This window comes from Monodon monoceros, unplaced genomic scaffold (assembly GCF_005190385.1).
Source record: "Monodon monoceros isolate NGI ecotype Baffin Bay Population unplaced genomic scaffold, NGI_Narwhal_1 Super_Scaffold_8, whole genome shotgun sequence".
Classification (NCBI taxonomy): domain Eukaryota; kingdom Metazoa; phylum Chordata; class Mammalia; order Artiodactyla; family Monodontidae; genus Monodon; species Monodon monoceros.
This window is the reverse complement of record NW_021703785.1, coordinates 3607544-3635236: the sequence shown is the minus strand read 5'-3', so window position 1 is coordinate 3635236 and position 27693 is coordinate 3607544. Positions and strand designations below refer to the sequence as shown.

At 39.7% G+C, this 27693-nt stretch overlaps 1 protein-coding gene across 2 annotated transcripts in view; it reads left to right on the top strand.

Moving 5' to 3' along the window:
• Positions 1 to 27693, top strand: part of MYO16 (myosin XVI) — a 531143-nt gene that overhangs the window by 238502 nt on the left and 264948 nt on the right. For both annotated transcript variants that reach the window (XM_029210034.1, XM_029210033.1), the window contains exons 9-11: positions 402 to 555; positions 15308 to 15458; positions 21726 to 21836. In XM_029210034.1, coding sequence (XP_029065867.1) covers positions 402 to 555; positions 15308 to 15458; positions 21726 to 21836 — 416 coding nt within the window. The remainder of the gene's footprint in view (positions 1 to 401; positions 556 to 15307; positions 15459 to 21725; positions 21837 to 27693) is intronic.

The window sequence follows — 27693 nt, the reverse complement described above, 5'->3', positions numbered from 1 at the left end:
AAGCCCCTATTTTCCTCTTTTGATTCCCATTCACCAGGATGAAGGAAGACTTTCACGGAGAATGAAACGACATTAAATTCTCTCAAGCTTAGCTTCTCAGTGATTTCACATTTTACCTGTGACCACGCAGTGAATATTATTTTTATATTATGTCATTTTATATTTTTTATTATGTCATTTTATATTATGTCATGTAATTAAATATGCCACTGATGTAACATAAAACAGTCTTTAAAAATGGTGGCACTGCCATTTTATTCCCACCATAAACTTTTAGTGTTTTTTGTTTTGCTTCATGTGTTGATAAATTTTAGCATGTTACATATCAGAATTCTTGAAAGTAAATAGTTCTGTGGGATGTTCCCACTCACTGGCTCTGATCGCCTTATTGTTACCCGTAGATGTTGCCGCATCTGAGTTTATTGAGGAAATGCTGCTGAAAGCCGAGTCTGCCTGGGAAGGAAGAATGCAAGAGCCTTCCTGTGTTCAGACCTTGGCCCAAGAGGAACCCTATGAAGAGATCATCCCTGACCTTCCAGCCCTTCCCAGCAAGCTGTAAGTGCCTTCTCCCTAGTGATAAAGTCGTAGACCTTGGTCCTTGAGGAGTTAGTTATTCTCCTTTGTCACCCTCTCTAGTCACCAGCCATTTTTCAATCAGTATTAAGTCTTGTCTCTCAACCAAAAGTTAGAAGATTGAAGCTGCGTATCAACATTTACCAAAGATCCTTGTGGCCAGCAAGGAGTTAGGCGTGAAAACCCTCTGATTTTGACCGTTTCAGTTCTTCCTTCCCTTTGTCATCACGAGACCAAAGACACTATTTTAAACACATTCCGTGTTGTAAACTAAACTGATACGTAAGGTTTCCAATAACTATCATCGTGACAAGATTTCCTCAAGTAGGAAATACAAATATTCACTTTTTCTCTCTTAAGTGTAAAACTAATGATTTCTTGTTATCTAAAATATGGCCTCAATACTGACACATGCTATAAAGGAGATGAACCTTGAAAACATTATGCTAAGTGAAGGAAGTCAGACACAAAAGGCCACACAGTGTATGACTGAATTTATGTGAAATGTCTGGAATTAGCAAATCCATAGAAACAGAAAGTATATTAGTGGTTGGATGAATGAGGTGAGGGGAAAATGGGAAGTGACTCTGAGTGGATATGGGATTTCTTTGGGGGGATGATGGAAGTATTCTGGAAGTAGATGAGGTGGTTACACACATCGGTGAGTGTGCTAAAAAGCACTGACTTGTACACCTTGAAAGTGTGAATTTTGTGTTACGTAGATTACGTCTCAGTGAGATAAATAAATACATAAAGAAAAAAACATTTGAGGTCAAACCCAAAATCTGCTGTATCTAAGCAGTGGGACCTTGAGGAAGGTGCTTCCTATCTCTGACCCTGTGTCTTGCCTGGTGATGGAGATTATGTCTAACACTGGAGCATTTGAGGGTTCCCTGAATAAAAAGCACCGTCTGGGCTCTGGACCATCTGAGAGGTAATCAAACAGTAAAGACGGAGGCCAGATCACCCCGATCAGGGATGGAGGATGCATCAGAGGACGTGACTGCGTGTGGTGGCTGAAAGGGTTTATAAAGTTATCCCATTATTAGGCAGTTTGGCCAAGTAAGTCCAAGGCACCTATGAGTCAGATGAGGTCTCCCAAGTGAGCGGCCCCCCCAGACAAGGCTCAGGACAGGCAGGAGGAGGAGAAGTTGTGGTCTCTGCAGGGAGGCTCGCTCCGAGAAGGGAGGGGCTGAGGAGACTCGTCCCCAGTTCATCCATCAGAGGATTCGTCCCACTCCCCAGGTGTAGAGGCAGGCCCAGAGGCAGCATGACTCGACTTCCCTTCCTAGGAGACGGAAGAGATGCTCCCAACAGGTGCATCACAAGGCCGTGAGCCGAGGGGAAGAGGCTTATTTCAGAGCCTGTCCCATCCCTGGCATCAGAAACACATTCAATTTAAAACCTCTCTAGGTAATGCAGAGGCTCGAGTCAGGCATAAATGCACTGACCTCTACTTAATACTAAAATATATTCATTACTGGATTTGAGTTTTCAACTGTGTGGAAAAGAAGCTTCATTTGTGTGTCAGACGCCGTGCTAAGAATTTCATGGATTATTTTAGTCCATTTTCAAAGCCCCGTTAAGATTTTCTTACTTTCCCAAGATTACAGAGCTGAGAAATGACAGGTCAGGATTTAGCCCAGCAATCGGAGCCCAGATCATCTACACCTACACCACCTAACCCCTCTCCTGTTTTCGCAGGTGCGAAAAAAATAGTATCACATTTATGTGGGAGAGAAAGTGAGAAAGCCATAGGTAGAAACAAAAGTTGGAGTCAAGAATGGTTACCTGGTAAGATACGTTCCAGGTGGCCTGGAACTAATGATTAGAATATGTTGACCTTTGCTCTTTACATTTTTATATTCCTGATATCACTGGAACGAGAGGAGTAATACAGATACTTGCTATGGAAGAATTTTACTTTCCAGATGTTGATATTAAAATCCATACCCGATATGTTCCATTTTGCTTTTAAGATTATGTCATGGGCTTCCATGGAAAGAGGCATTAAAATGTAAACAGCGTCAAACTGTGAGTTAAAACCAAATTCTTTCATAATACGTTATTTTGGATAAATATTAACTTATCTCTGTGTCTATAGTTTTGGGTTTCTTCTGCTTTAAAATAATAAAAGAAAGCAAAGCAACCGACCCGCCCAAAAAAGTACTTTTTACTGTTTTTTATATTTTGATTGAACCACGCGTTTTAAACGGATCAATCAGTGGCTTATTTGCTCTACGCAGTTAAGTATTATTGTTTTAATAACATTTTTCTCTTGTTGACACTGAGCAAAGCTTTCAAACTTTGAAATAAGTTTATATTGAAATGTAACCTCTTCATTGAAGTCTGCTGTCATCTTTCTTCAGGATAGAATTGAAATTTATATTAAAGAACAACTCATTATCATGTTAAGGTTTTTTTTAACTCGAAAAAAACGACAGGGGCTTCCCTGGTGGCGCAGTGGTTGAGAGTCCGCCTGCCGATGCAGGGGACACGGGTTCGTGCCCCGGTCCGGGAAGATCCCACATGCCGTGTAGTGGCTGGGCCCGTGAGCCATGGCCGCTGAGCCTGTGTGTCCGGAGCCTGTGCTCCGCAACGGGAGAGGCCACAGCAGTGAGAGGCCCGCGTACCGCAAAAAAAAAAAAAAAAAAGACAAGTGGACTTGTTTAGTTTAACAACTAAGCAACTTTGTAAAATTTCTTTTATCACTTATAATTTTATCTTTATAGAATTATTAACAAATGGGAACTGGAGCAAAGAGACGTGATGAAACAACTAGGTACACTTATGTTTTAATGCAGAAAAGCTTAATTTCTAGAATCGACTTGCAGACCTTGTTTTAGTATAAGAAGGAAAAATGGGGATATTTGAGGTCTCCTCTATAAACAAATCCACAGACGTTAAAAAGGACAACTCTTTCTTTAAAGCTGATAAATGCGTGTATTTTTGGGAAAAAAACCAACCAAACAACAACCACTTGTTGATTTTATCATAGTATCACAGTGGTGATTGATCTGGGCGACAGTTTATTGAGATATATCAGGATATTTTCAGAAATGCCCTTCTTTTGATAGAGAACATGTATGAAGTAAATCAGAGAATTGCCATGATTGACAGGAAATAGAAATATAGTTTTAAAAAAAATCTCTTAGGCATTACTTACAAAGCAGCATTTCTTCACAAACCAGTTACGTGAGAGTCGGTGGTTATATCCGATGTTTGGGGAGGGTTTGAGTTTCTTCTCTCCTCCTCATTTCTGCAATTTTCTGCAGACTCTTCTTTTTGCCTATCCTCTTTCCTTATTTTGCCCAGGATAGAACAGGGCACATTCATTGATAGGAGAAGCAAAGAATTAGAAAGAACCTAAAACATCTCCTCTCCTCTGTATAATCTATTGTTTCTCTTTGATAACCTTTCCCACTTTTTACCTCTAGTCCTCATTCTGAAGATTTAACATGTAAAACCTCATCTGAATTACAGTTGCCCATCTTTCTTCATTATTTTTAACCCTGGCTTCCTTTTTTTTTTTTTTGCATTACAAAGTTGACTTGTTTCTTTTATCTTTTCCCTGAACGCATTTTGCTAAAATTTTAAAAAATAATTGAGTGGTTTACTTTCTAATATCTCAGCATACAAGTCAAATTCCCTTTCCATTGTCAACTTACCTTCATTGTTCTGCAAGCATTTTGTGCCATAAATCATGATTTAGCCCCATTTGTGCTGCAGGGTTTGTAGCAACTGCCTATCTTTGGTTCAACACTGAATCAATAAGAAATTCCTCTGTTATTGGGTTATCCCACATTTCATGGTTTCTAAGACATCTCCTATCCAGTGAACATTATTAAGGTGTCTATTAGTTGCCTGAGTTTCAAGTTCATGTCTTAAAATGAGCAGGTTAGATTTAACTCCAGAGGTCCTGCCAACTATAGCATTCTCCATCGGGTCTGTACTACCTGTAAAGCTTTTAGGCTTCCTCTCTCTTCCTTAAACCCTCAACAGCTCTTCTCACACGTGACTGCCCCTCCCACTCTGTTCTTTCCCTCCTGCTGACGGGGTGTCTGCTCTCTGCGCTGTCTTTTCCATCCTTAGCTATCTCAGTGCCTCATTGACTGTTATTGCTGCTAATGAAACAGCGGCTGCTGAACGTGCCCTTTGGGGTTTGAACATGGAAATGCTCTCCTAGGGTTTTTAATCGCTGAGACATTCTGATAGATGCCCACTTTTGTTTCTAATATTATCTTCCATGGAGTCCTTGAGTTGGAATACACAAAAATTCTGTGCAGTGCCTACGTGGAATGGAGTAGTTCACTAAACACTTGCAGGTTTTCACTTATTAATAATATAAACAACGATAACAATGGATAGTTTTTGAGCGGTTACCGGGCATCAGCACTTGTGCAGAGTGGATTACTTGTGCAGAGGGATAATTCCATTTAATCCTCAAAACAACAGCTGGAGGTACTTTGTATTTCTCTCTCAGTTTTATACATCCCTGTCTGACACTCAGAGCTTCAGTGACTGGACTCACGTCACACCCGTGTATTCAGTCTGACATTGTTTCTGCGAGGAGGTCATTTTCATTGGTAATTCTAACATTTCTAACTTGTCTTTAAAGAGGAAATGATTGATCTGAGTTTCAGTTATGGTTCGTCTGTGTTAGCTGTGGAACACTGTCGATTTAGGATACGCGTGTAGTATGACAATTGGAGAAGACAGTGTGGAATGAGGAAGAGATGTCCTTTCCACAGAAGTGATGAGTGAGAAGGTTACTCGCAGTACAATCTGTTGTGAATCTGCTTTCCAGTCAGAGTTGCGCGAGGGAGTGGAGCAAGATGGGGCCACTGGGGGAGTTCCCCGGTGGTCCAGTGGTTAGGACTTGGTGCTTTCACTGCTGAGGGCCGGGGTTCAGTCCCTGGTCGGGGAACTAAGATTTCACAAGCTGTGTGGCCAAAATAAAATAAAATAAAATAAAAAGACGGGGCCACTGTTTTCTGTCCGTCCACTAAGTTATCCATCCAACCATTTGACCTTGCTCACTCTGAGTGTCTAAAAACCAATGATGTGACTTCAGACTGGAGCTTTGAGGCAGCCTAACCTCTGTTCCTGACTGGTAAACATATCAACATTCTGGGAGGACAATGTGCCCTTACTCCATGGGAAGAGGGCACCAAAGCTCTGAGCTCAGGACCCTCTAAGACCTTGCCCTGTGTGTCTGTTTGTTTAGCGGGTCCTGATTTGTATCCTTCACCATAAAGCTGCAATGGTAAGTATAGGGCTTTCTTGAGTTCTGTGAATCATTTGAGTGAATGCTCAAACCTGAGAAGGGTTGAGGGAGCCCCTGAATTTGTAGCTAATTGGTCAGAAGTGCAGGTGGTCTGGGGACACCCAGACTTGTGGCTGACATCTGGAGTGGAGCAGCCGTGTTGGGGACGGTGCCCTGAACTTGTGGGCTTTGTGCTGACTCTAGGTGGTCCGTCTGTGTCAGAAACGCCCTGCAGTTCAGCGCAGGGTTATGAGGATGGTAACTGTCTCGTGGGGTTGTTCTTTTTTTTTTTTTTTTTTTTGCGGTACGCGGGGCTCTCACTGCTGTGGCCTCTCCCGTTGCGGAGCACAGGCTCCGGATGCGCAGGCTCAGCGGCCATGGCTCACGGGCCCAGCCGCTCTGCGGCATGTGGGATCTTCCCGGACCGGAGCACGAACCTGTGTCCCCTGCATTGGCAGGTGGACTCTCAACCACTGCGCCACCAGGGAAGCCCCCTATCAGTAATTTTTAGTGGCAGAGTTGAGCATCACTTGGGAGAATGTGGAGGAGGAGCCCTGGGGCTTTATTCGGGTTCCTGTGTCCAGGCCTCAGTTCTGGACCAAACGTGCAAAGGCCTCTTGGCAGAGCACAGGCCCTGTAGTAATTAGGGACCCCCCCCCCCCCCCGCCGCCCCACCGTACACATTCCTGTGTTACTTGGACCAATTCAGCAAAACAAAGCGCTTGGCACAGTTTGATCCACCTTCCTTAGAAAGTAGGTTCACACACTTCTTGGTGTGGCTACCATACTAGCTACTCATATATTATCCAGTTTTCCCTTTACGTTTACTCATAAGACCCAAGCAGTGCCTTTCGTTTACTAAATCTAGTGAGCCTAACTGGGTAGGGCTACTAGGAGCGCTGTTGTTCTCCTGATAAAGGGACGGATTTATCTGGTCAGCCTTGTTGTTCTGTGTCCTTCTAATACCATCCTACCTGGGACATAAATGTGTTACCTGGAGACGCCAAGTGTTTCTTGAAACCAAAGGATGAAAGTGACTTGCTGAGAATACAGAACAGGAACCTACAAGGAATCAAGGTCCTGGAAGATCTCCTTGAGGTGGTTAGCATTCCTGAGCTGTGTATTTCTGGCTTTCTTGTTTTATGAGGAAAATGACCCTTCATTTCCTTATGATACTAGCCTTAGTTTCAGACTGATGCAGCCTAATGCAATACTGCCTGATACCATAGCTATTATACCCTTGGGGTGCCTTACTTGGGGTCCCATGCCCCACTCAGAAAAATTGTAGTAATGATAATAGTCTGACTCTCCAGTGTGTCTTAATGTTCCCTGTGGCTTTTTATGACCTTAACAACTTTCTAATCCAACACTATCAGAAGTTTCCTATAACTTCTGATGTAGGAAGATGGATAGAGTGACCAAATGTCCTGGTTTGGTCCAGTACTAGTGAATGCCTATTTACCTAGCATAACTATCAATAAAGCTCTCTTTCAGCTTAAAAGTGTCCTAATTGGCAATTTATACTCTACTTATGTAGAATCAGGGAACACTGGGATAAAATTTCTTGTGTGCTTTCATTTCAGATTAATATTTTAAAGAAAGTAATTAAATGGACAGTTATTTCAACACTGCTAATTCATATTGCCCTTTAGAGTATAAAGGGCTTTTGCATCTAAAACCTCATTTGATATATGTAAAATTCTTTCTTTTAGTAATAAATTCTACAAGACATCCAACCTGTTTCCTAATCAAATATTATGACTACATTGCTAAAAATCTGAAGAATGTAGCTACGAAGTTTTGCTAAAGCTGTCAGTCAATTCCCTAAGAATTTACGCTTAGGAAGGGATTCTATAGTCTAGTAGGGGACAGAGAGAAATGTCAGAATATAGGGACATAATGAGACGTTGAGAATTGTTTAACCTAGTTTCAGTTTAAACCATTCACACTGTCCCTCAAACATTGTTGGGCAATTAGACAGCCTTCCAATATTGGTTGAGAAGTAGACTCTCTTTGGGTGAAGGTGGAGGGAAAGGGTAGACATTCCATTTCTATTTCTTTTCTACATTGGAAACAGCTCCATTGATGAGCACGCACTACCTTTTAAGGTGGCTTGTTCCATCCACTGCCGCGTACCCTCATTATTTTCTTCTCTTATATTATAGACTGAGTGTGAGTGTGTGTGTGTGTGTGAGTGTGTGTGTGTGTGTGTGTGTGTGTGTATTATGGTGCTTTTGTGCTGCCAACTTAAGTAAGTTTTATCAAATGATATCAAATTTACTTATTAAAAATGTCTGAAAAATGCAGTATATCATTAAACATCTCTTTGATTTAAATAAATGATAACGTTATTTCATATAAGTATCATTCATTATATACCTATTCAGCAAAATAATTGCATGCTAGCGAGTCACTTCTAGCAAATGTAACTCTTGACATATTTAGAGACTCCCTTCGTAATGCATAGAGCTTCTGGATTAAACTTAATTTAGAGATTTTTAAAAATTTCTTTGCAAATATCTGTTGAAAACTACTAAGATGAATGAGATGTCTTAAAAACAATATAATTTCCAATCCAACCACAAGCGACACGTTGAAATTTTTATTTATGCTTTAAAGACAAGTAATAGTTCACCAAAATGGTTTTTTAAATTGTAAGTATCTTCTCTTAGGGGGCCAAAGATAGCAATTAATTCAAAACTCTCTAAGAACCGTTTCATTCAACGTCAATCTTTGGATCATTATTTTATTTTATTGATGCAGAGAAACTGCAATTCCCTTTAATAAATAATTTATGTACCTATGTTCCTAGGATTAAAATTGAGAACTATCTATTTGGTCCATTACTTTAACCACCAAAATAACTGAGTCACATATGCCATTTCTTCACATTTGTTTCTATTAAATTTTTTTCCTGATTGGCCTAATATATCTCAATATAGTCAATTTTATTTGTTTTCTTTAGTTTTCTAAAATTGCTTTAGTTATAATGGGCCATAACTGTCGCCTTCATTAGTTTTATTATGTTCCTGTTTCGATTTTCAGAAATAAAATCCTAGTTCCTACAGGCACATTTGCTCTGCATGAAATGCTTTTTATGTTTATAGAAATAAGTAAGTCTTGAATAAATTCAGTGGAGTTTAGAAATCGGGTGTCTGCTGGTATAGTCCATCTAATTTCTTCCTCATCAAGTTAAAATTATCTCACCTGCATTAATCTAAAGTACCCTTTAGATTTCATAGCTCTTTCATTTTCTTTATGTATATGGAGCCTGCCTTACCAAAAGCCCTCTTTTAGAAAATACACTATTCAATCCTGTTTTTTTCTCTCTTGCTGATAAATGTCTAGCCCTAATAATTACTTTTCTAATAATCAGAATATTTTCTTCCTTGAAGAAAGTGTGGAAAGTGCAGAATAACATCTAGAAGCATGAAAATAATCTCTCATTAGTGTCGAAGAAAAATTGCACCAGAAAAGTTAAAGATACAGGAAAGACTTTATTCAAGAATATAGCAGTAGGGAAGAAATACTGAGCTCAATCAACTCCCTGAAACTAAAGGCCAGAAAGCTTGTCAGCGCTGGGCTTAGAGGAAAACTGCTGAAGGAAATCATCCAGGGGTTGGTCAGAGTGATGAGGCCTGAGTTTGCTCACTGGTGTTTATGGAAGTTAGGCTCCTGGCCTCCCACAGAGACTGGGAGACAAGCGCTCCATCTTTCATGGTGATTGCTTCTCAAAAGGGTGGCTCTCAGGTCCTGGAGAGAGAATCCCCGGGTTGTAAGCCTGGGAGGGGCTTACATCTCAAAGGGGCGGAGAAAACAATTTATAACTGTAAGTTCTTTAAAGTAAGTTCTCTAAGAAGGGAGAGGTCAGGGCTGTAGCGTGGAGAGAAGCTTGTCTAAAGTTCAGTTAAGATTAGTCCTCCTTCCGCATTAGTCCACCTTTTTGGTGCAACTACTGTCTATTCATTGGGCATATTTCTTTGTATCCTGTATATGTTTCTTCTTGTTTATTAAGTTGAACTCTTCTTCTTTCTATATAATTACAACTTTAAAAAAAATTAATCTTATACCATAAATATTTTGCCATAATTGATAAAGTTTTAATGATTATTAAAATACCAATGATTCCTTTAAGATTATTCCTTTTTCTAGAAGAATAGCATTTTAATACATGTTTATATTCTACAAATGGATAATCAGTGATAATTTAAATATATAGAAGTTAACATATGAATGCTATTGTTAATCACAATGATTTTGGATGAAACGTGTTTCATGTAAAAATTAGAATAGAAACCTAAAGAAAAATTGTTCCATATGAATGAGAGTATTTGTAACGAGCTGCTTGCACTTATTGTTAGTAGTAGATCCTAGAGGGTATAACCTATGACATTAGCGAGTGTACATGGTTTTTTAAAATGCAGGTGAAAAAGCATGTAAAGAGAGATTATGTGTTAGCATCGTAGAACTGTAGGACTTGAAATGCATTCAGATATTCTAGTTTCCGCACTTAGCAAAGGTGGAACTGTGGGGAGATTTTGAAGTTCTTAGAAGGTCAGGTAGTAGCCAAATTGAGGTAAAAACTGACTTAGGGGCTTCCCTGGTGGCACAGTGGTTGAGAGTCCGCCTGCCGATGCAGGGGACACGGGTTCGTGCCCCGGTCCGGGAAGATCCCGCGTGCCGCGGAGCGGCTGGGCCCGTGAGCCATGGCCGCTGAGCCTGCGCGTCCGGAGCCTGTGCTCCGCAGCGGGAGAGGCCACAGCGGTGAGAGGCCCGCGCACCGCAAAAAAGAAAACAAAACAAAACTGACTTCGAATGAGGTCACTGTATTCCTGGACCAATCTTCTTTTCAAGTGTATCTTTCAAGGAGCCTGCTATTAACACTGCGATTAGGTTTGGGATACAAAAGGAGTATTTCAGCTGTTTTAGTAGACTCACCAGTTCTTCCTTTTAGAAATCCTTTATAGTAGATTTTACTTATTTTATAAGCTATCTTTCTGGTTTTTACCTTGACTAATCTAACTACTGCTTTATTAATTGCTGTACACTCAGAAGATTCAGAATTTGCAAAACCTCTCTTTAGTTTTTTTGTTATTGTTGTTGTTTGCTTTTTAATTTCTTGGCAATGCAGAAAAGGGAGACGGTCGGTCTAAGGGGAGATAAGGAAGGAAATATTCCGGTAGGTGTGAGGGTGGACTTTTAGATGTAGGCAGCGTGATGCGGTGGTTGAGAACACAGACTCTGAAGCTCAAGTCCCAGCTTCGCTGCTGCTCACTGTGTGTCCAGAGCATGTTCTCCTCTCTGGCCCTCAGTTTACTCATCTATGGAATGGGCATAAATATAATGTATACCTTATGGTATTGTTGTTAAAGAGTTAATGTGTGTGTAGTACTTAGAACAGAGATGGTCATACATTCAGTGCCATCTAATTATTAAAGTGATTTGCAAGTGTTTTACTCAAATTATAGTAAATATCAGAGAACCGCAACTGTCTTCAAATAGCGGAAGGGCTCTCACGTCGAAGAGGCACAAGGCATGTTGCTGGAGCTCCAGGTGCGATGAGTAGAAGGGCGAGTAGAGAGGCCTTGTTCCAGTGTTGCTCAGGGAAGAAATACAGCCTCTTTGAAGGTTGTAAAGACCTTATCACTTGATGGTATTCAAGCAGATCTGGATGTGAGCATTTTTAAGCATTCCCTTTATATAGTGAATTTTTATTTATTTATTTTTTTTGCGGTACGCGGGCCTCTCACCGCTGTGGCCTCTCCCGTTGCGGAGCACAGGCTCCGGACGCGCAGGCTCAGCGGCCATGGCTCATGCACCCAGCTGCTCCGCGGCACGTGGGATCCTCCCGGACCGGGGCACGAACCCGCGTCCCCTGCATCGGCAGGCGGACTCTCAACCACTGCGCCACCAGAGAAGCCCTGTAGTGAATTTTTAAAATGAATAATATAGCATTGGGAGGGACGCCCACCGTGGGCCGTGAGCCGCCTCCACCTTCTTGCCCAGTTGGTCACTCTGCAGGGCACATGCAGTTAGTCATACCAGCTGCTGGATGCCTGGAGGAGACCGCAGCGCCGAGGCCCTGGCTTCTCTTCTGCTGGGCACAGTGTGCCGCTTGCTCAAAGAGTTCTTGCTTCTTGCCCAGCTTTCTCTCCTACAACACGACAACGATGCACGAAGTGTAGCCATCCACTTAGGTCCATCTGTGTTGCCCGCTCCCGCCCCCCATGGCACAGGGGGCAAGGAGAACTGGTGCACACGGGCAGCGTGGATTCTGTCTGCCGTGAGCAGTAAGTCCTACGTCTGTTATCCCAGCACCTCTCGTCTTCTGCGTCTGTCCATACAAGAGTAATAGGCTAACCTGTTAGCTTGTAAGTAGATCCCCAGAAACTTAAGCTAATACTGTTGCCTGCTTATTACCAGGGTCGTTGAGCTAAGCCCTTGATGCGCATTATGTTGGTAACCTGTCACTCCAGGCCTGTTTTTCAGTTGCTTTTACAGAATGGTTATGTAACCAGCCCGAGGTGGCCGAGCCACGCATCAAACTTCGTAGCTTTTCTGACTCAAAAATGTATGCTTGTTGCAGCTCTACTATACCATGCCGTCTCTTTTTAATATATGATCCCCAGCCCTGTTGCCTACTTGAAAATACCGTCACTGACTACAAAACATCGTCATGCAGAGTTCAGAGGAACTAAACTGACCTCACGTTTCTGTAAACGTGTTCTTCAGCTATTCCCGATTTTGCCTCAGACCTGGACCTAGCTCAGCCCGTTTGTTAGTCTGTCTTTATTCCCATTTTCCTAGACTCCAGCACGGCTGGCAGGTGGCACAGAGATGGGCTGCAGAGCAGTGAATGAGGCTTGTGGTTACTGAAGGAAGTCCTTCAAATTATTCCCTTCTTCCCCATCAGGGTTAATCTAAAACAACCATTTTTATTCCTATAGACTAACAGCCAGAGATTGAAATAAAAATACATTGGTAGTGGCATAAAACATGCAGTATATCAGAATACATCTAACAAATTATTTGCAAGATTTTAATGCTGAAAACTACAAAATAACTGATGAGAAAGTTAATGAAGATCAAAATAAATGGAGAAATATACTATGTTTATGGATGACAAAATTTGACATTGTTATTAGGTAAACTCTCCCCAAATTAACTTATATTTTGAACACAAGGCTAATCAAAATTCCAGAAATTTTTATAAAAACTGACAAATAGATTCTAAAATATATATGAAAATGCTAAACCTCAAATGGCCTCAATAATTTTGAAAAAGAAAACAAAGTTGGAGGACTCACATTGCCTGATTTCAACTCTTACTCTGAAAGTACATTACTCAAGAAAATGTAATGTTGGTGTAAGAATAGGCTATTATATCAGTGGAATACACTGGAGTGTCCTAAAGTAGGCCTGCACATATATGGTCAGTTGATTTTCAATAAAGGTGTCCAGGTAATTGGATGGGGACAGATGTTCTTTTCAAAACTGATGCTGGAACATTTGGACAGCAATACGAAGAAATAATGAAACTCGACCCATATACAGCGCCATATAAAAAAAGCCACTCATAATGAATTGTAGACCTAAGTGTGAAGCATAAAACTATAACATTTCTGGAATAAAACCTAGGAGAAAACCCTACTGACCTTGGGTTTGGGAAATAATTTTTAGATAAGATACAAGAGGCACAAACCATAAGAGAAAAAATATTCCTTGAAACTTACTGTTAAAAAAATAAAAAGACAAGATACATACCAAGAGAAAATATTTGCCACATGTGTATCTGATAAAGGACTTGAATCCAAAATATATAAACTCAATAATATGACACCAAAGAATCCAGTAAAAAAAAAGGAGATTTGAACTTACACTTTACCAAAGAAGGGATTCTTGTGTCAATAACCACACTGAAATGCAAATAAAAGCCACAGGGAGAAGCCACTAACACACCCACTGGAATGGATTAAAAAAACAACAAAAAAGACAAGTTCTGTCAAGGATGTGAAGCAAGTAGGACTCCAGCCCACGCATGGGGGAAGCACCAATGAATGGTTCAGACCCCGAGGAAAGTTTGGAGTCTCTCCTAGGTACACAGCCAAGATAAATGAAAGCATATGTCATACGTCACCACAAACACCTGTGCGTGAATGTGTATAGAAGCTCCATTCACAATTGACAAAAACTGGACAAACCCAAACGTTTGGTGAATGGGCAGCCAAAGTGCAGTGCATCCCACAGGAAGACACTACCCAGTGATAAACAATGACAAACTTGATACATGCAGAAGCATGAATGAATCTTAAAAACATGTTAAGTAAAGGAAGCCAGGAACAAAAGGCTACATGCTCTGTGATTTCTTTCACATGACATTTTAGAAAAAGCAAAACTATAGTGAAAGAAATAAGTAGCCATGGTTACAAGGGGCAGGGGGTTAGGGGAAATAATTGACTTCAAAGGGAACGCACAAAGAGCCATTCGGGAGTGACAAAAATTCTATGTGTTGCTGATTATGTGGGTTACACAAATGTGTATACATATATATAACCAACTATATATAATTATGTGTATGTAGACAAAACTCATGCAACTGTACATCTACAGAGTGAATTTTACTATTTGTAAATACCTCCATAAAACTGAAATTTTAAAAAAACAACAAAATGCATTAAGCTTTAATTAGAATCACAACTACTATTGTAAGATACATGAAATAATTATGTTTCTATATGTTGCACTTGATTAAATATGTATGTATTTCTGCTTTATGGTCACATTTAGGAAAGTACGTTTTTAAATTTTACTGTACTAAAGTGTTACAATACAAATTAAACATTCGGATTGTGTTTATTTTTTATGAACTTGCCTTTCTTTTGGCAACAGTGTCTATGGAAGAACAAAAAATGAAGTAGGTTTTATTTTATTTTTTTGCCTAGCCTGAGCTGTAAAGGAGTAATAAAACTTACTATTTGTAACATTGCAGTCCTTAAGCACGTCGTTTGTTTTTAATTCCCCTATTATCATTTCTTCACAAACTCTTAACTATTGTCCATGATTCTATAACATATTAAAATCCTGTATGAACAGTATTTTACTTAATTGTAGAATTTTGCCTTCACTTGTTTGCATTCATTCACATTTAAATATTTTGTTTAGTTCAATCATGCATTTCCACCTTAGCTTTTCAATTGCTCATTGATTTGTCTGTTAAGTCATATATCCATTCATAAACATTTTCTTCTCAGGTTGAAATGAATATATTTTTTCTTTTAAAGGTGAAATTGAACGAGATCTGGAGCTAATAGAAAAGTTTACAGATTTCTCATTGATTCTACCTGCAGTGTTGACACTGTTTCTTATCTGAATTAAACAACTTTCTATAATCAGCTGTCCAGTCATGGTAATTTTTGATCGATATGGCAATGTTAGAAGACTAATCATAGCATTGATTTTTTCCTCCAGCAGCCCCCTGGCATTGCCAATTGCCAAGCAAGACAGTATGCTGGAAAAAGACATTATGTTCAAAGATGCAACAAAAGGTCTGTGCAAGGGACAATCTCAGGACAGTACTCCCGAAAATACCACCGTGAATGGCCCCACCAAACCTGATCAGGTAACTACACCCTTATTGCAGGTCTGCTAGTGTTGCATCCTATTACATCATGCCTTAAAGTCCAACTTTTCAAAAACAAACACCTACTAATTTCAATTCAAATAAAAATTAATGAGTGCAAATGTTAATATTTGGTTTGAAATTGCCATATATCAATTGTTATGGTATTATACTGACCATTAACAAACTTAACTGCTATGTGTTTTTACAAGGATTTGAATTTTATAGTCTTGATTTACCAGGAACGGAAGTTCAGCCAATACGTTAATTCCTGAATATTTCCGCTTATGTCATTAGTCATCATTTTGATTTTTATGTAGATAGTTTTCTGTTTCTTACAAATATCAAACATTTTACGTAACAAGAAGGACAAACCAGTCACTGAGTCACTTATCCTTAAAAGCAACTGTGGTGGTGTTTTGTGTGTGTGTGCCTGTGTGCCCCAGTGTCCAGATGATCAGAGATCACTTTGAGGAGCTTTAGAAATTAATGTATTTTTTGCTATCATTCCCACAGAAATAAACGAGTTTTATATGTTTCATGTTTTATAAATGGCAGAGTAATTTTCTGAATATCACAGTAATCCCTGAAAATGTTTTGTTTCACTGTGTCTAATTTTGAATGTTTTAAGGACAATTTATTGAGGTTTTCTAAAGGTTCTCTTTTCAAAATTTAAATTTCATTATTTTTTGTTATTTTCAAATAACAAATTATTTTTGTAATTTTGAAATACTTTTAAATTTTAGTAGGTATACTCATCAGCTCAGGCTGCTGTAACAAAATACCACAAACTGGGTGGCTTGAACAACAGAGATTATTTTCTCACAGTTCTGGAGACTGGAAGTCAAAGATCAAGGCTCTGGCTGATTCAGTTTCTGGTGAATGTCTTCTTCCTGCCTTGCAGATGGCTTCTTTCTCTTCACGTGGCAGACAGAGAGAAAAAACAACCTATCTGGTGTCTTTTATAAGGACACTAATCCTGTAGGATCAGGGCCCCACCCTTATGACCTCATTCAATCTTTATAACTTCCTAAAGGCCCCATCTCCAAACAGTGTCACAAGCTGGTTAGAGCCTCAACATATGAATTTGGGGGGACACAATTCAGTCCATAGTGGTAGGCAATTGAGTGTTAGGTGAAATTTAAGGCCAAGCTTTTTCTTAACTTTTTTAAAGGTCCTATGAACTTTCTGTAGACTTAAATACGTATTATTAAGTGAAAGAGTCCAATCTGAAAAGGCTACATACTATATGATTCTATTATTTGACATTCTGGAAAAGGCAGAACCATGGAGATAGTAAAAATATTAGAGGTTACCAGGGGTCGGGGCAGGGGAATAAATAGGTGGAGCACAGGGAGTTTTTAGGGCAGTGAGACTACTCTGTATGACACCGTGGGGGTAGGTATGTGCTATTATACATCCGTCCAAATCCATGGAACGTACAACACCAAGAGTGACCCTGATGCAAACTGTGGGCTTTAGATGATGATGTGTCAGCGTAGGCTCGCCAGTGGTAACACAGGTACCACCCTGGCGAGGGATGTTGAAAACCAGGAAGGCTATGCATGAGTGGGGCCAGGGGTATATGGGAAATTTCTGTACCTTCCTCTCAATTTTGCTGTGAATCTAAAATAACTCTGAAAAATAATATCTTTCAAAAAATGAGAGGACATTCACAGCATACCGTCAAGTGTAATCCTTGCTGAATGACTTTTCAGTTTTTAATGTAAGCTCTTTATAACTGTATCCTAGACATTAAAAGCAGCTGTAATCATGTTCTGTTGATCTGGTATTAAACAAGGAGAGGCTAGTATTCAGGTTTCATGAGCATATATTATCTGTGTAATATTCACTCGCATCTCCCACTGTGTGCATCATGCCGTCATTCGTTCTTGGTCGTGAGGTGCTTGGATTCTCGGCAGGGCTGTCCTCACTCACACTTCACAGGAGGGCTTTAGAAAAGCCTTGTCAAAGCAATAAAGTTCCCATTCACATTTTAAAGAGAAACTCATTGTGTAGAATTCAAGTTGAAACAAAACCCACAGCATCTCTCCTTTCAGATTTTTAGAAAATGTAGGCCTTATCAAATGGTAACTCCATACATGAATATTCAGGACTTGATTTAAACTTTTTTTGGTTCTGATAGTCACCAAAATCCACATTCGCTTTATAACATCTCTGAGAATGTAGAATTTTTCTTAAGATGCTTAAAAATGTGCGACATTCTTCCTTCTCTTCACCTTTTGTTCTGTCTTCCGGCCCATTCCTCCTCTCCCCTCTCCTCTTCCGTTCTCTTCCTGATTTCCTAACTGCTTAACTTCTTCTTTCCCTTCCTCCCTCTCTCCTTTCTTTCACAGTATATTTATTTAAATTTGGTTCCAGCTTAAAATTCAGGTCAAATTTTTATCCCATTTAGCGAAGGCATGTTTTCCTGGGAGTAAAGAGACAGGAGGATGGAGTCAGGCAGATTTGCTCTGGCTCAGGTCTGCTTCTGGAGCTCTGTGACTCTAGAAGCCCCTTAATCTCACTAAGCCCCATCTGTAAGATGGGAACATAGTACTTACCTTATTTGGTTGTTTTGAAGATGACAAAAGACTAAGGCTATAAGGTGACAGCACAATTACCAAGAACAAACAAAAACTCAGCAAGACATATTTATTGTTTTTATTACTGTTATTTATATTGACTGACTGTAAGGTTTTGCCATGGTGGTTGAATCCTCTATCCACTAATTTATCTGCTCTTAATTCATGTAATTCCAGTCGACACTGGGTTTTCTTTTTTTCAATGTAAGTATAGATTATTTTAAAAAAATAATATAAAATAATCCTTTCAGAGCTTACAAATGCTTTCACCTATAATATCTTTTTTTGAATTTTATTTATTTTTTACACAGCACGTTCTTATTAGTTATCTATTTTATACATATTAGTGTATACATGTCAATCCCAATCTCCCAATTCATCCACCACTACCTGCCCCCCAACGCTTTCCCCCCTTGGTGTCCATGTTTGTTCTCTACATCTGTGTCTCTATCTCTGCCCTGCAAACCGGTTAATCTGTACCACTTTTCTAGGTTCCACATATAGGCAGTAATATACGATATTTGTTTTTCTCCTTCTGACTTACTTCACTCTGTATGACAGGCTCTAGATCCATCCATGTCTCTACAAATGACCCAATTTCGTTCCTTTTTATGGCTGAGTAATATTCCATTTATATATGTACCACACCTTCTTTATCCGTTCATCTGTCGATGGGCATTGAGGTTGCTTCCGTGACCTGGCTATTGTAAATAGAGCTGCAGTGAACATTGGGGTGCATGACTCTTTTTGAATTATGGTTTTCTCTGGGTATATGGCCAGTAGTGGGATTGCTGGGTCATATGGTATTTCTATTTTTAGTTTTTTAAGGAACCTCCATACCGTTTTCCATAGTGGCCGTATCAATTTACATTCCCACCAACAGTGCAAGACGGTTCCCTTTTCTCCACACCCTCTCCCGCATTTGTTGTTTGTAGATTTTCTGATGATTCCCATTCTGACTGGTGTGAGGTGGTACCTCATTGTAGTTTTGATTTGCATTTCTCTAATAATTAGTGATGTTGCGCAGCTTTTCATGTGCTTCTTGGCCATCTGTATGTCTTCTTTGGAGAAATGTCTGTTTAATGTCTTCTGCCCATTAATCCCCAAAATTCTACTGTGGGCAAGTTATAATTCACTTTTGCTAGTTAACTGACTCTCAAGTTTCAAATTTAAACCGACCAAACTCAAACTCAAGAAAGTTAAACAAATTGCCTAGAGTCACAAGTGTTTCTTTTCTGCTGTATCCAGTGCTCTTTGGAGACACGACAGCAAGCTCCGGGTTCATTTCCCAGAGCCCTGCTGCCCTGTGACAGTTCTGTGCACAGGAGAGAAAGTGTGTGTTCCATGGCTGCATGTGCATATAGGGATTTTGAAGACAGGTGATGGTTCTCTTTCTGTAGTCCTCGGACATACCAGCATCCAGGTACACAAAAGTGTAAATTCTCAGCAAACAAAGGACCTGATATATTGCACTCTCTAAGAAACATCTCATAGAATGCAAAGCAGGTAAGAACAAGGTGCTGTGCAGGCACAGTGATGGGCTTCAGCTTTGGGAAGCTTAATATATATATATATTTTTGCGGTACGCGGGCCTCTCACTGTTGTGGCCTCTCCCGTTGAGGAGCACAGGCTCCGGACGCGCAGGCGCAGCGGCCATGGCTCACGGGCTCAGCCGCTCCGCGGCATGTGGGATCTTCCCGGACCGGGGCACGAACCCGTGTCCCCTGCATCGGCAGGCGGACTCTCAACCACTGCACCACCAGGGAAGCCCGGGAAGCTTAATATTTTGTCAGATCATCACCCCTTTCCCTGTAGGACCATCCCGGTCAGCTCGTTCTTTTCTAATTTCTTCTTTCCTCTTCTTTCATACCTACTTCTTTCTTTCCTGCAAACAGCCTTTCCCCAGAATCTTCTTGCTCTTATCCCAATTGTCAGACCTTCTGTCTGCCCACTGAATTTCTGGTTCCTGGACATATACTACTTATGTCCTAGAGAGAGAAAACACAACCAAACACAACAGAACAAAACAGGAAATTTGACAGCACTGAAAGCGGTGTTGGCAAGTGGAGACGAGGAATCAGTGAATTCAGAGTATTTCCAAGGTGTAAATTCCTTTTGGGTCTTGAAACATTTCTCAAAGTGTTTCTCTAATTTCTTCCTGACTTTCTATTCTGAATTATGTCTGTTTTGTGTTTCAGATTTCTATTTTTGGAAATGTATACATATATAGAGAGAAATGTATGTATATATATGGATATTTGTATATCTTCATAAGAACCATAATGATCAGTCCTAGCGGAGATGTTAAGTTTTGTTTTTGTTTTTGTTTTTTACATATTTATCCCGTCTCTGTTTTGACTGTTGTCATAATTGTTTGGGCGACACTGGTAGCATACACGACTGAGTCTACAACTCTAACATAAAAATATTCACAGACATATTATCAGCTGTCACAGTGCTTTAGGAATCTTTAGAAAGAATGTGCCCCTTGCTTAAGACTGATTATCAAAGCTTCATTCCTGATCATTTTGGAATCTGTTATGCTAACTACAAGGAATTCTTCCCTTGATCTACCCTAACACTGTATTTTCACGTTTGGTTACTACAAGCAGGCTGGGAAGTCTTCACATTTTTACTGTCAGCCTAGTAGTACTTTCTCTAACCCGTGTAGCAGCTGTGACTGGAGATGAAAACCCTCAAGAATTCCAAAGATATGCCGCAATAGCTCTTTTAGCCTTGTTGGAACAAACATGAAACTTCTGTTAGTGCTATCTCCTGCTTTTTTTTTTAACGTGCATGCAGAAATTTGCCTTGAGCTCCTGAGAGCTGTGGATATACTAGGAATTTTATTATCTTAGCGCAAATCGTTCCTTCTGAAGGAAAAAAAATTCCTGCTCTTGGTTTTTCTCCTTTTTATGATTGCTTTGGGAGTTCAATACGTATGCCAACTTGCGAGAGACCTTTGTCTATATAAATAAAACTGAACATTGCCCATTTCTGACTTGTAAATAATAGATTTTTATTTAATTTAAATATTTCAGATTTACCTTTTTTTGGGGAAATATTGTCCAGTTTTTCAACTCTGTCACTCAATATAAAATGGAGTAGGAAAGCAGTGTCTTTCCTTCTGACAGAATCATCTTAATTCACACTACCTGAAACTTAGGAGTAATGTAGAACAGAAGAAGATTCACAAGCCAGAATTCTAGAGGCTACTTTTAAGTTCCAGTGCCTCCCTCCATGTATTCAGAAACTGAAGTCCAGGCACATTGCTTTCCTCCCGTTCCAGTTTCGTGATAGGAGTTTTCCTTTAGCTTTGGAAACACTGAAAAACGTGAGCTTTTCAACAGCTGGTCTTAAAAAAGACTCAGCACAGTTCAGAGCTGTCTAAATCAGACTTCATGATTGGAGGGACGTGGGGTCACATGCAGGTTGTGTGTGTAGGTGCGTGTATGAGTGTGTGCCCTGGCTGGTGGGTATAGAACAGAGAGTCTCACCTGAATACATTTCTGTGACTGTTGAATTTTTTGTTCCTTACAAGTGAACCATTTCATCTTTTAATAACAGTTTCGAATTCATGTGGTCTGTAAACTTTTGACATGTAATTGAAAACGGAACAAACAACTGTGAAGACAGTTGATTGGAAAGCAATTAGGATTGATCTTACCTATTCTTCCCCCAGGTCAAGCTGATACCTCCCGCTCCGAACGATGACCTGGCAACGCTCAGCCAGCTTACCGACAGCAGCCTGCTTTACGAAATTCAGAAGCGCTTTGGGAACAATCAGATCTATGTAAGTGCCCTTGAAATTGCCTTTCGCACTGCTTTTGTCTTGCTGCGTATTTTCACCCGTCAGTGCTGCAAATACTACAAGGAAGGGGCTCATTGTTACTTCTGGTCATGCTGAAAGCTTAAGGTGGATTTCTCAGAGTTTGGGTCAATTCTTCTGATTCAGTTAGAAGGCAGTTTCTGCCAAGATTCACATTTCAGTGTTGTTAAGAGAAAGTTGGAGCCCTGAGGGTAGACAACTCTCCTCTTGTCATGTTTGCTGGAGAAGAAGATCTTGCTAGAACCAGCAGGATCTGCAGATCACTTATAAAAATGCTGGTTCTTTCATCTGCTTTAACTCAGCCTCCTAGATCTGGAGAACGAAGCCTAAGAGGAAAAGCTAAGTGTGCGTGAGGGATGCTTCTCTATTTGCATGAAAGAAAAACTGTTGTTCTTCTAAATTATCAGGAAGTGTCTTTGTCTAGTAAATAATTTATATACACATCTCTGATAATAGCATACAAATGTATGACTTAGATGGCAAACAGCACGGAGAATTGATTTGCTGCGGTTCTCTTCTGGTTTATACGTGTTATTTCTTCCAATACGTATGTCAGCTTTGACGCTATACACTCTCAGTGTCTCTCTCTCTCATTGAGTTTGTTAAATGCATCTCAGAGCGATTCAATCCGAATGCCTAGAGACATCCGACTCTGCATATGTGCGCTGTCCCTTTTTGATAACACCCGTTGTTTTTCCTACTCTGCTGAGAAAGTGATGAAGTAATCTTCATGTAGATGTGAAATCAGAGATTTCTTTACAAGTAATAAATTGCCAGGCGCTGATTAACCCATGAACATTCAACGCAGTGTCTTAATGATGGGATAAATTGCCCGCCACTGTAAGCGCACTTAAAATTAAATACCTCTGTCGAAATTAATGGAATGGAGTCATCGGCAGAAAGCGGTGAAGCCTGATTAGTTTGGTCTGTTACTGCCCTGTTCCTTTCGTGTTGTTTTTGTTCTCTTGTCTCTCCTTTTCCAGCATCGTGTTGATTCTTCTTCATTTTAACTTCTTGATCACATTATCAGCAGACCACTGCTTGAATAGTTTCGATTTCTCTTATTTCTTTCATGCTTTTCAAGTGGCTTTTTATCTCCCAAGACCTACTACTCTGCATCCCAGCGGGCACCATCCTCGTCATCTTTTCTCCAATAGTCTCCTGACTTTCTAGAGGAAAGTTCATAATGAACTTTTCATTTTCGTAAAGTCATTTTCGTAAAGAACAAATGTAATCTCGAAACTCCCAGTCTTAAAACTTTTCTGAGGCTTGTCATTTTTCTTGCAAGGACAGCCACAAGCCGTATGCACGATCTGGTCCCTAAACACTATCATTGATGATTCCTAGTCACTGGTCACTGCCCGCCTTCCTGCATCAGGGATTCCCCTTAGACTGTCTTTTTTTCCATAAAGTTCTCTTTCTACCTCCACATAGTACACAGTTTTATAAACTCCCACTCAATACTTCTTCAGTCTTTAAGTAAACCTTCCCAGAACTTCCAGATTAAGTCACTGTGGACCATCTTTCTGTCGCACACTTCTCACCTCTTGTGATTATAAACCTCGGTGGTGGTTTGATTAGCATCTTGCTGCCATGCCAGACTCTGAGCTCAGGGGGAACGGGACCCCTGCTGGTCTTGCACTTCCTCATCTGAAATGACAACTACTTCCCACCTGTTTATCCGAGTCATGTCACAAACCCCACACAGAGAGACCACCTTCGTAGACTCTCTTTGCTAACTCTACTGGGTTTCTCTCTCTACCTGGATAATCAGAATTAGGGTTCCCTGCTTTGCTAAAGTTCATATAAAATACTATTAAAAAACAAAATTCAACTGAGTAAATTTTAGTGATCTAATTGGCTTTATTGAATGATTCATGAATTGGGCAACACCCCGTCTAGCTAGCAGAGGGGAGCTCCGGGGGGCCACAGAAAGGGAAGGGTTTTAAAGGCAAGATAAGGAAGTCATAAAAAATATTGCTTCAGGCTTAGGTAACTACCTGTGGGGAACAGAGGGGTCTATGTAGCGATTACCTCATCACCTTTTGGGGAATGGAGAGGGGCATGTGACATATTACCTTACTGGTACCAAACAGAAAATTCCTGACTGTCTGGTCAAGACCACATTTCTGGGGGAGGTGGCAGCTTCAGTTAGGTTAGGTATTACGCCCCTGTCGGTTAGCCTGGCCTAGCATACGGGACTCTATTTTGGGCCTGTGGTTTTCTTTTTGAGGATATAAACTTTTCACTGTGTGAGGCATGATTTCCTCTTCTGTACACCTGAAATATTGAAGAGCTGAACTACCTAGGATCAATTTTGTAATGAGTGCTCCAAGTTATGGTATTTGAATTTGCCTTTAATGGATAGACAAGCAATTTAAACGTTATTGATTGAATAGTAATAGGTGATTCTCACAGTGTATTCTCTGGACCACTGGATATGTGAACTTTTTATTACCAGTCTGCCCTCAGAGTAAGCTTTTAGAAACTCTTATAGCAATTTTATGGTTTAATTTCTGTCTGTTGAATCTCATAAGAATCAAGCCTTGCTTTTTGTATGTCTTTGTCTTTTTCAATTTCATTTTTCCAGGAATTTTTTATTATGTTTTGCGGAAGTATTAGTCCACAATGAATTGGAAATAAAAGTGTTCCCTCCCCACAAATACAAAAGCACTAGTTTAGTAGATGTTTCAACGTTAAAATATTCAAATTTGGTTGTCCGATCCCAACATGCCCCTCCCATCTCCGTTAATGACAACGTCTTTCTTTCAGTTTTCAGGCCAAAATGACTGGAAGAGTATTGGTGCTTCTTTTTCTTACATACCCCACATGCGATTTTCCTGCCAATCTCGTCAGCCCTACCTTCAAAATGCAGACAGCATACCACCTCTGCTGCTGCTATCTGGGCCCATCAGCGCCCAAGAGAAAACATTTCAGCTGAATTAACTGTTTAACCAGGGTTTTCATCTCTTTTTGCTATAGTCCTATAGTCTGATTTGTTATATAAGATGATCTTTCGGAACAATCTGCAAGTTGCTCTTTTAACTGAGTGTATAGCATCCCATTTGGATATCAGATTGGGAAGTTTCCCTCCGGTCTGTAGGAGCAGGAAGTTCCCGAACCATCAAACAGAAAGTGAATTGCAGGTAATGTGATACTCACTCACCAGGAAGTGCACAGTATAAATAACATTATTAACATTCAAGTAATAGTTTTATAAACTATTTTTATCACAAAATATATTTTCAGATAGTCCCGAATTCCTTCAGTATTTAGGCCCCCCCAAAATTATAAAAAATGCATTTTAGGGTATTTTTATTTTATTTTAATGTTCCTCATCTTTCTTAATTAACAGATTTCTCAATTCTTCCTCAATCTACTTTCTATCTTCATTTTTCTTCTCTGGAATTTAAGACTAATTTTCAGATACTTCACTAATAAGGTTCCCCTTTGGGTCAATTATTTCACTTTTATTTCCTTCCTCCTTTACTTGGCTATAAAATACTGGCCAATCCTTCTTTTAAGTGAATGCTGTCATGCATTCTGACATATAAAGAGAATAATGCACAGCTCATTAAAGTACTGCTTCCTAAGTTTTTATTTGGTGAACACACCTATGTAACCAGCAGCTTCATAAAGAAAAGGAGGGTAAGAAGCTTCTTCCCCAGTTTACTGTAATCATTACAGAAGTTTCTGGCATATACGCTTATGGATTAGTTTTGAATTTCTTTTAATTTTGTATAAAAGGAATCATCCAGTATATTCTTGTTTGTGTCTGTCATCTTCCATCACCATTACGTCTCTGATACTCACCTGCAGTGTTGCTTGTAGCAGCAATTACTTGCTTGTATCCCTGTAAGTAAGCTACTGTACAATAAGCTACTGTATGAACATATCCTCTTTTATTTATTTACTCTACAATTGAGGAACCTTTGAGTTGTTTCCACTTTTTGGTTACTATGAATAATACTGTTATAAATCATGCTATGCCTTTTGGGGGGCACATATTAAGTAGCTCTTGGAGTAACACACAGCCTCACGTCTTTTGTGAGGCGCTCACCTAGGACTACAGTGCCAGCATCATCAGGTGTGTTCAGCTTCAGGAGATACAGCCAAATAGTATCTCAAAGTGGCTACATGCCCAATACAGACGTCTCGGTTTCCACATCATGACCAACACTGGATGTTATCAGTATTATTTGTATTATTAATTAAAAAAAAAAAAAGTAGCCATTCTGGCAGTTGTGCAGTGGTACTTCATTTTGGTTTTAACTTACATTTCCCTGATAACTGTCAACTTTAATAATATAATAGCCAGTTATTTTACCAGCAAAAGCAAGTTTATTCAGGAAGAGGAGAGGAATTGAAATTCGGGTTGTGCCAACTATGGCAGACCACAGGCAAATCCCGAAAACAAGGAAGGGGAGCTTGCTTTTATAGGGAAAAGAGAGGGTTTGGGAGGGGCTGTAATAACTAAATGATCCATTGGAGGAAGCATGAAGTCCAGAGCATGGAGGCTTCTCATTGGTTGGGCTGCTCCAGTCTCTGATGGGCTAGGCTGTCCTCAGGCTGAAAGATGTTTTTTTCTTTCTGTTGGTCAGTGAAATAGTGACATCTTTCTGTTATAGATAGATGTAGGGCTCTTCCTGTTTGGGGTAATTAAGGATGCATGGTAGGGGTGTGAAAATCACCCCCTCCAGGCCTGTTACAAGTCCAGCTTTAGCTGAGGTTTTTAAAATTAATTCCACATAACTAATGATGTTGAGTGATAGGTGTCTGTTGCTGATTTGATTATCTTGTGAAGTGTCTCCAAATTATATTGCCATTTAAAAATAAATGGGTTGTTTTACATTTTCTCCTTGATGTCTAGGCGTTTCTTAAATATTCAGGATATCCTTTCTTTGTCTGGTATGTATAGATATAGATATATATTTATTGCAAACATTTTCTCCCAGTTTGTGGCTTGCATTTTAGTCTTCTAAAGTGTCTTTAGATAAAGAGAAATTTGCAGTTTTTACAAAGTTCTTTAGGGTTAGTACTTTTCGTGTCCTGCTTAAAGAATTTTGGCCTTGGTCCTGAAAATATTTTCTTATATTTCCTTCTTGTAGTTTGGCTGTTTTAACTTTAACATTTCAGGTGCATTACCAGTGTGGAAATGATTTCACAGTGGTAAAAGAGGAGGGTCAAGATGAATATTTTCGCATGTGGATTCCCCCCACGCATTGCAGTGAGACCTTTGTTATAAACAAGCTTGCCATGGGGAGTGAGTCTCTCTGAAATTGGTCTTCTGTTGTATGGATCTGTTAGTCTGTCTGTAAATCAGTGCTAAAATATCTTAATCATTATAGCTGTATAATAAATCTTGATGTATAGAAAGTCCTCTGACTTTGTTCTTCACAGTGTCTTGGCTAATGACTCTTGGACATTCATACATATTTTCAGGTCCACTTATCAGTTTCCATTGGATTTTCATTGGTATTGCTTTGAATGTACAGATTAGATGAGAATAATTGAGATTTTTCCAATGTTGGATTTTTTGTTTCATGGAACGTTACTATCCGTCCTTTGGTCATCTTTAATTTTTCTGGAACATTAAAAAAACAATTGGTATAGAAGGCCTGTTTGCATTAGATCTATTTTAGGCATTTTTCAAGTTTTGATGCTATAATAAATGTTATTTTCTTATTGAAAATAACAAGCAATTGTGTTTTCTAATTGTTTATGGCTAATATAGAGAGATACGATTTTGATTTTTTATAAGCACATTTTATTCATCAAACTTGCTATATCCATATGTAAGTATTAACTTACGTGGAGATTC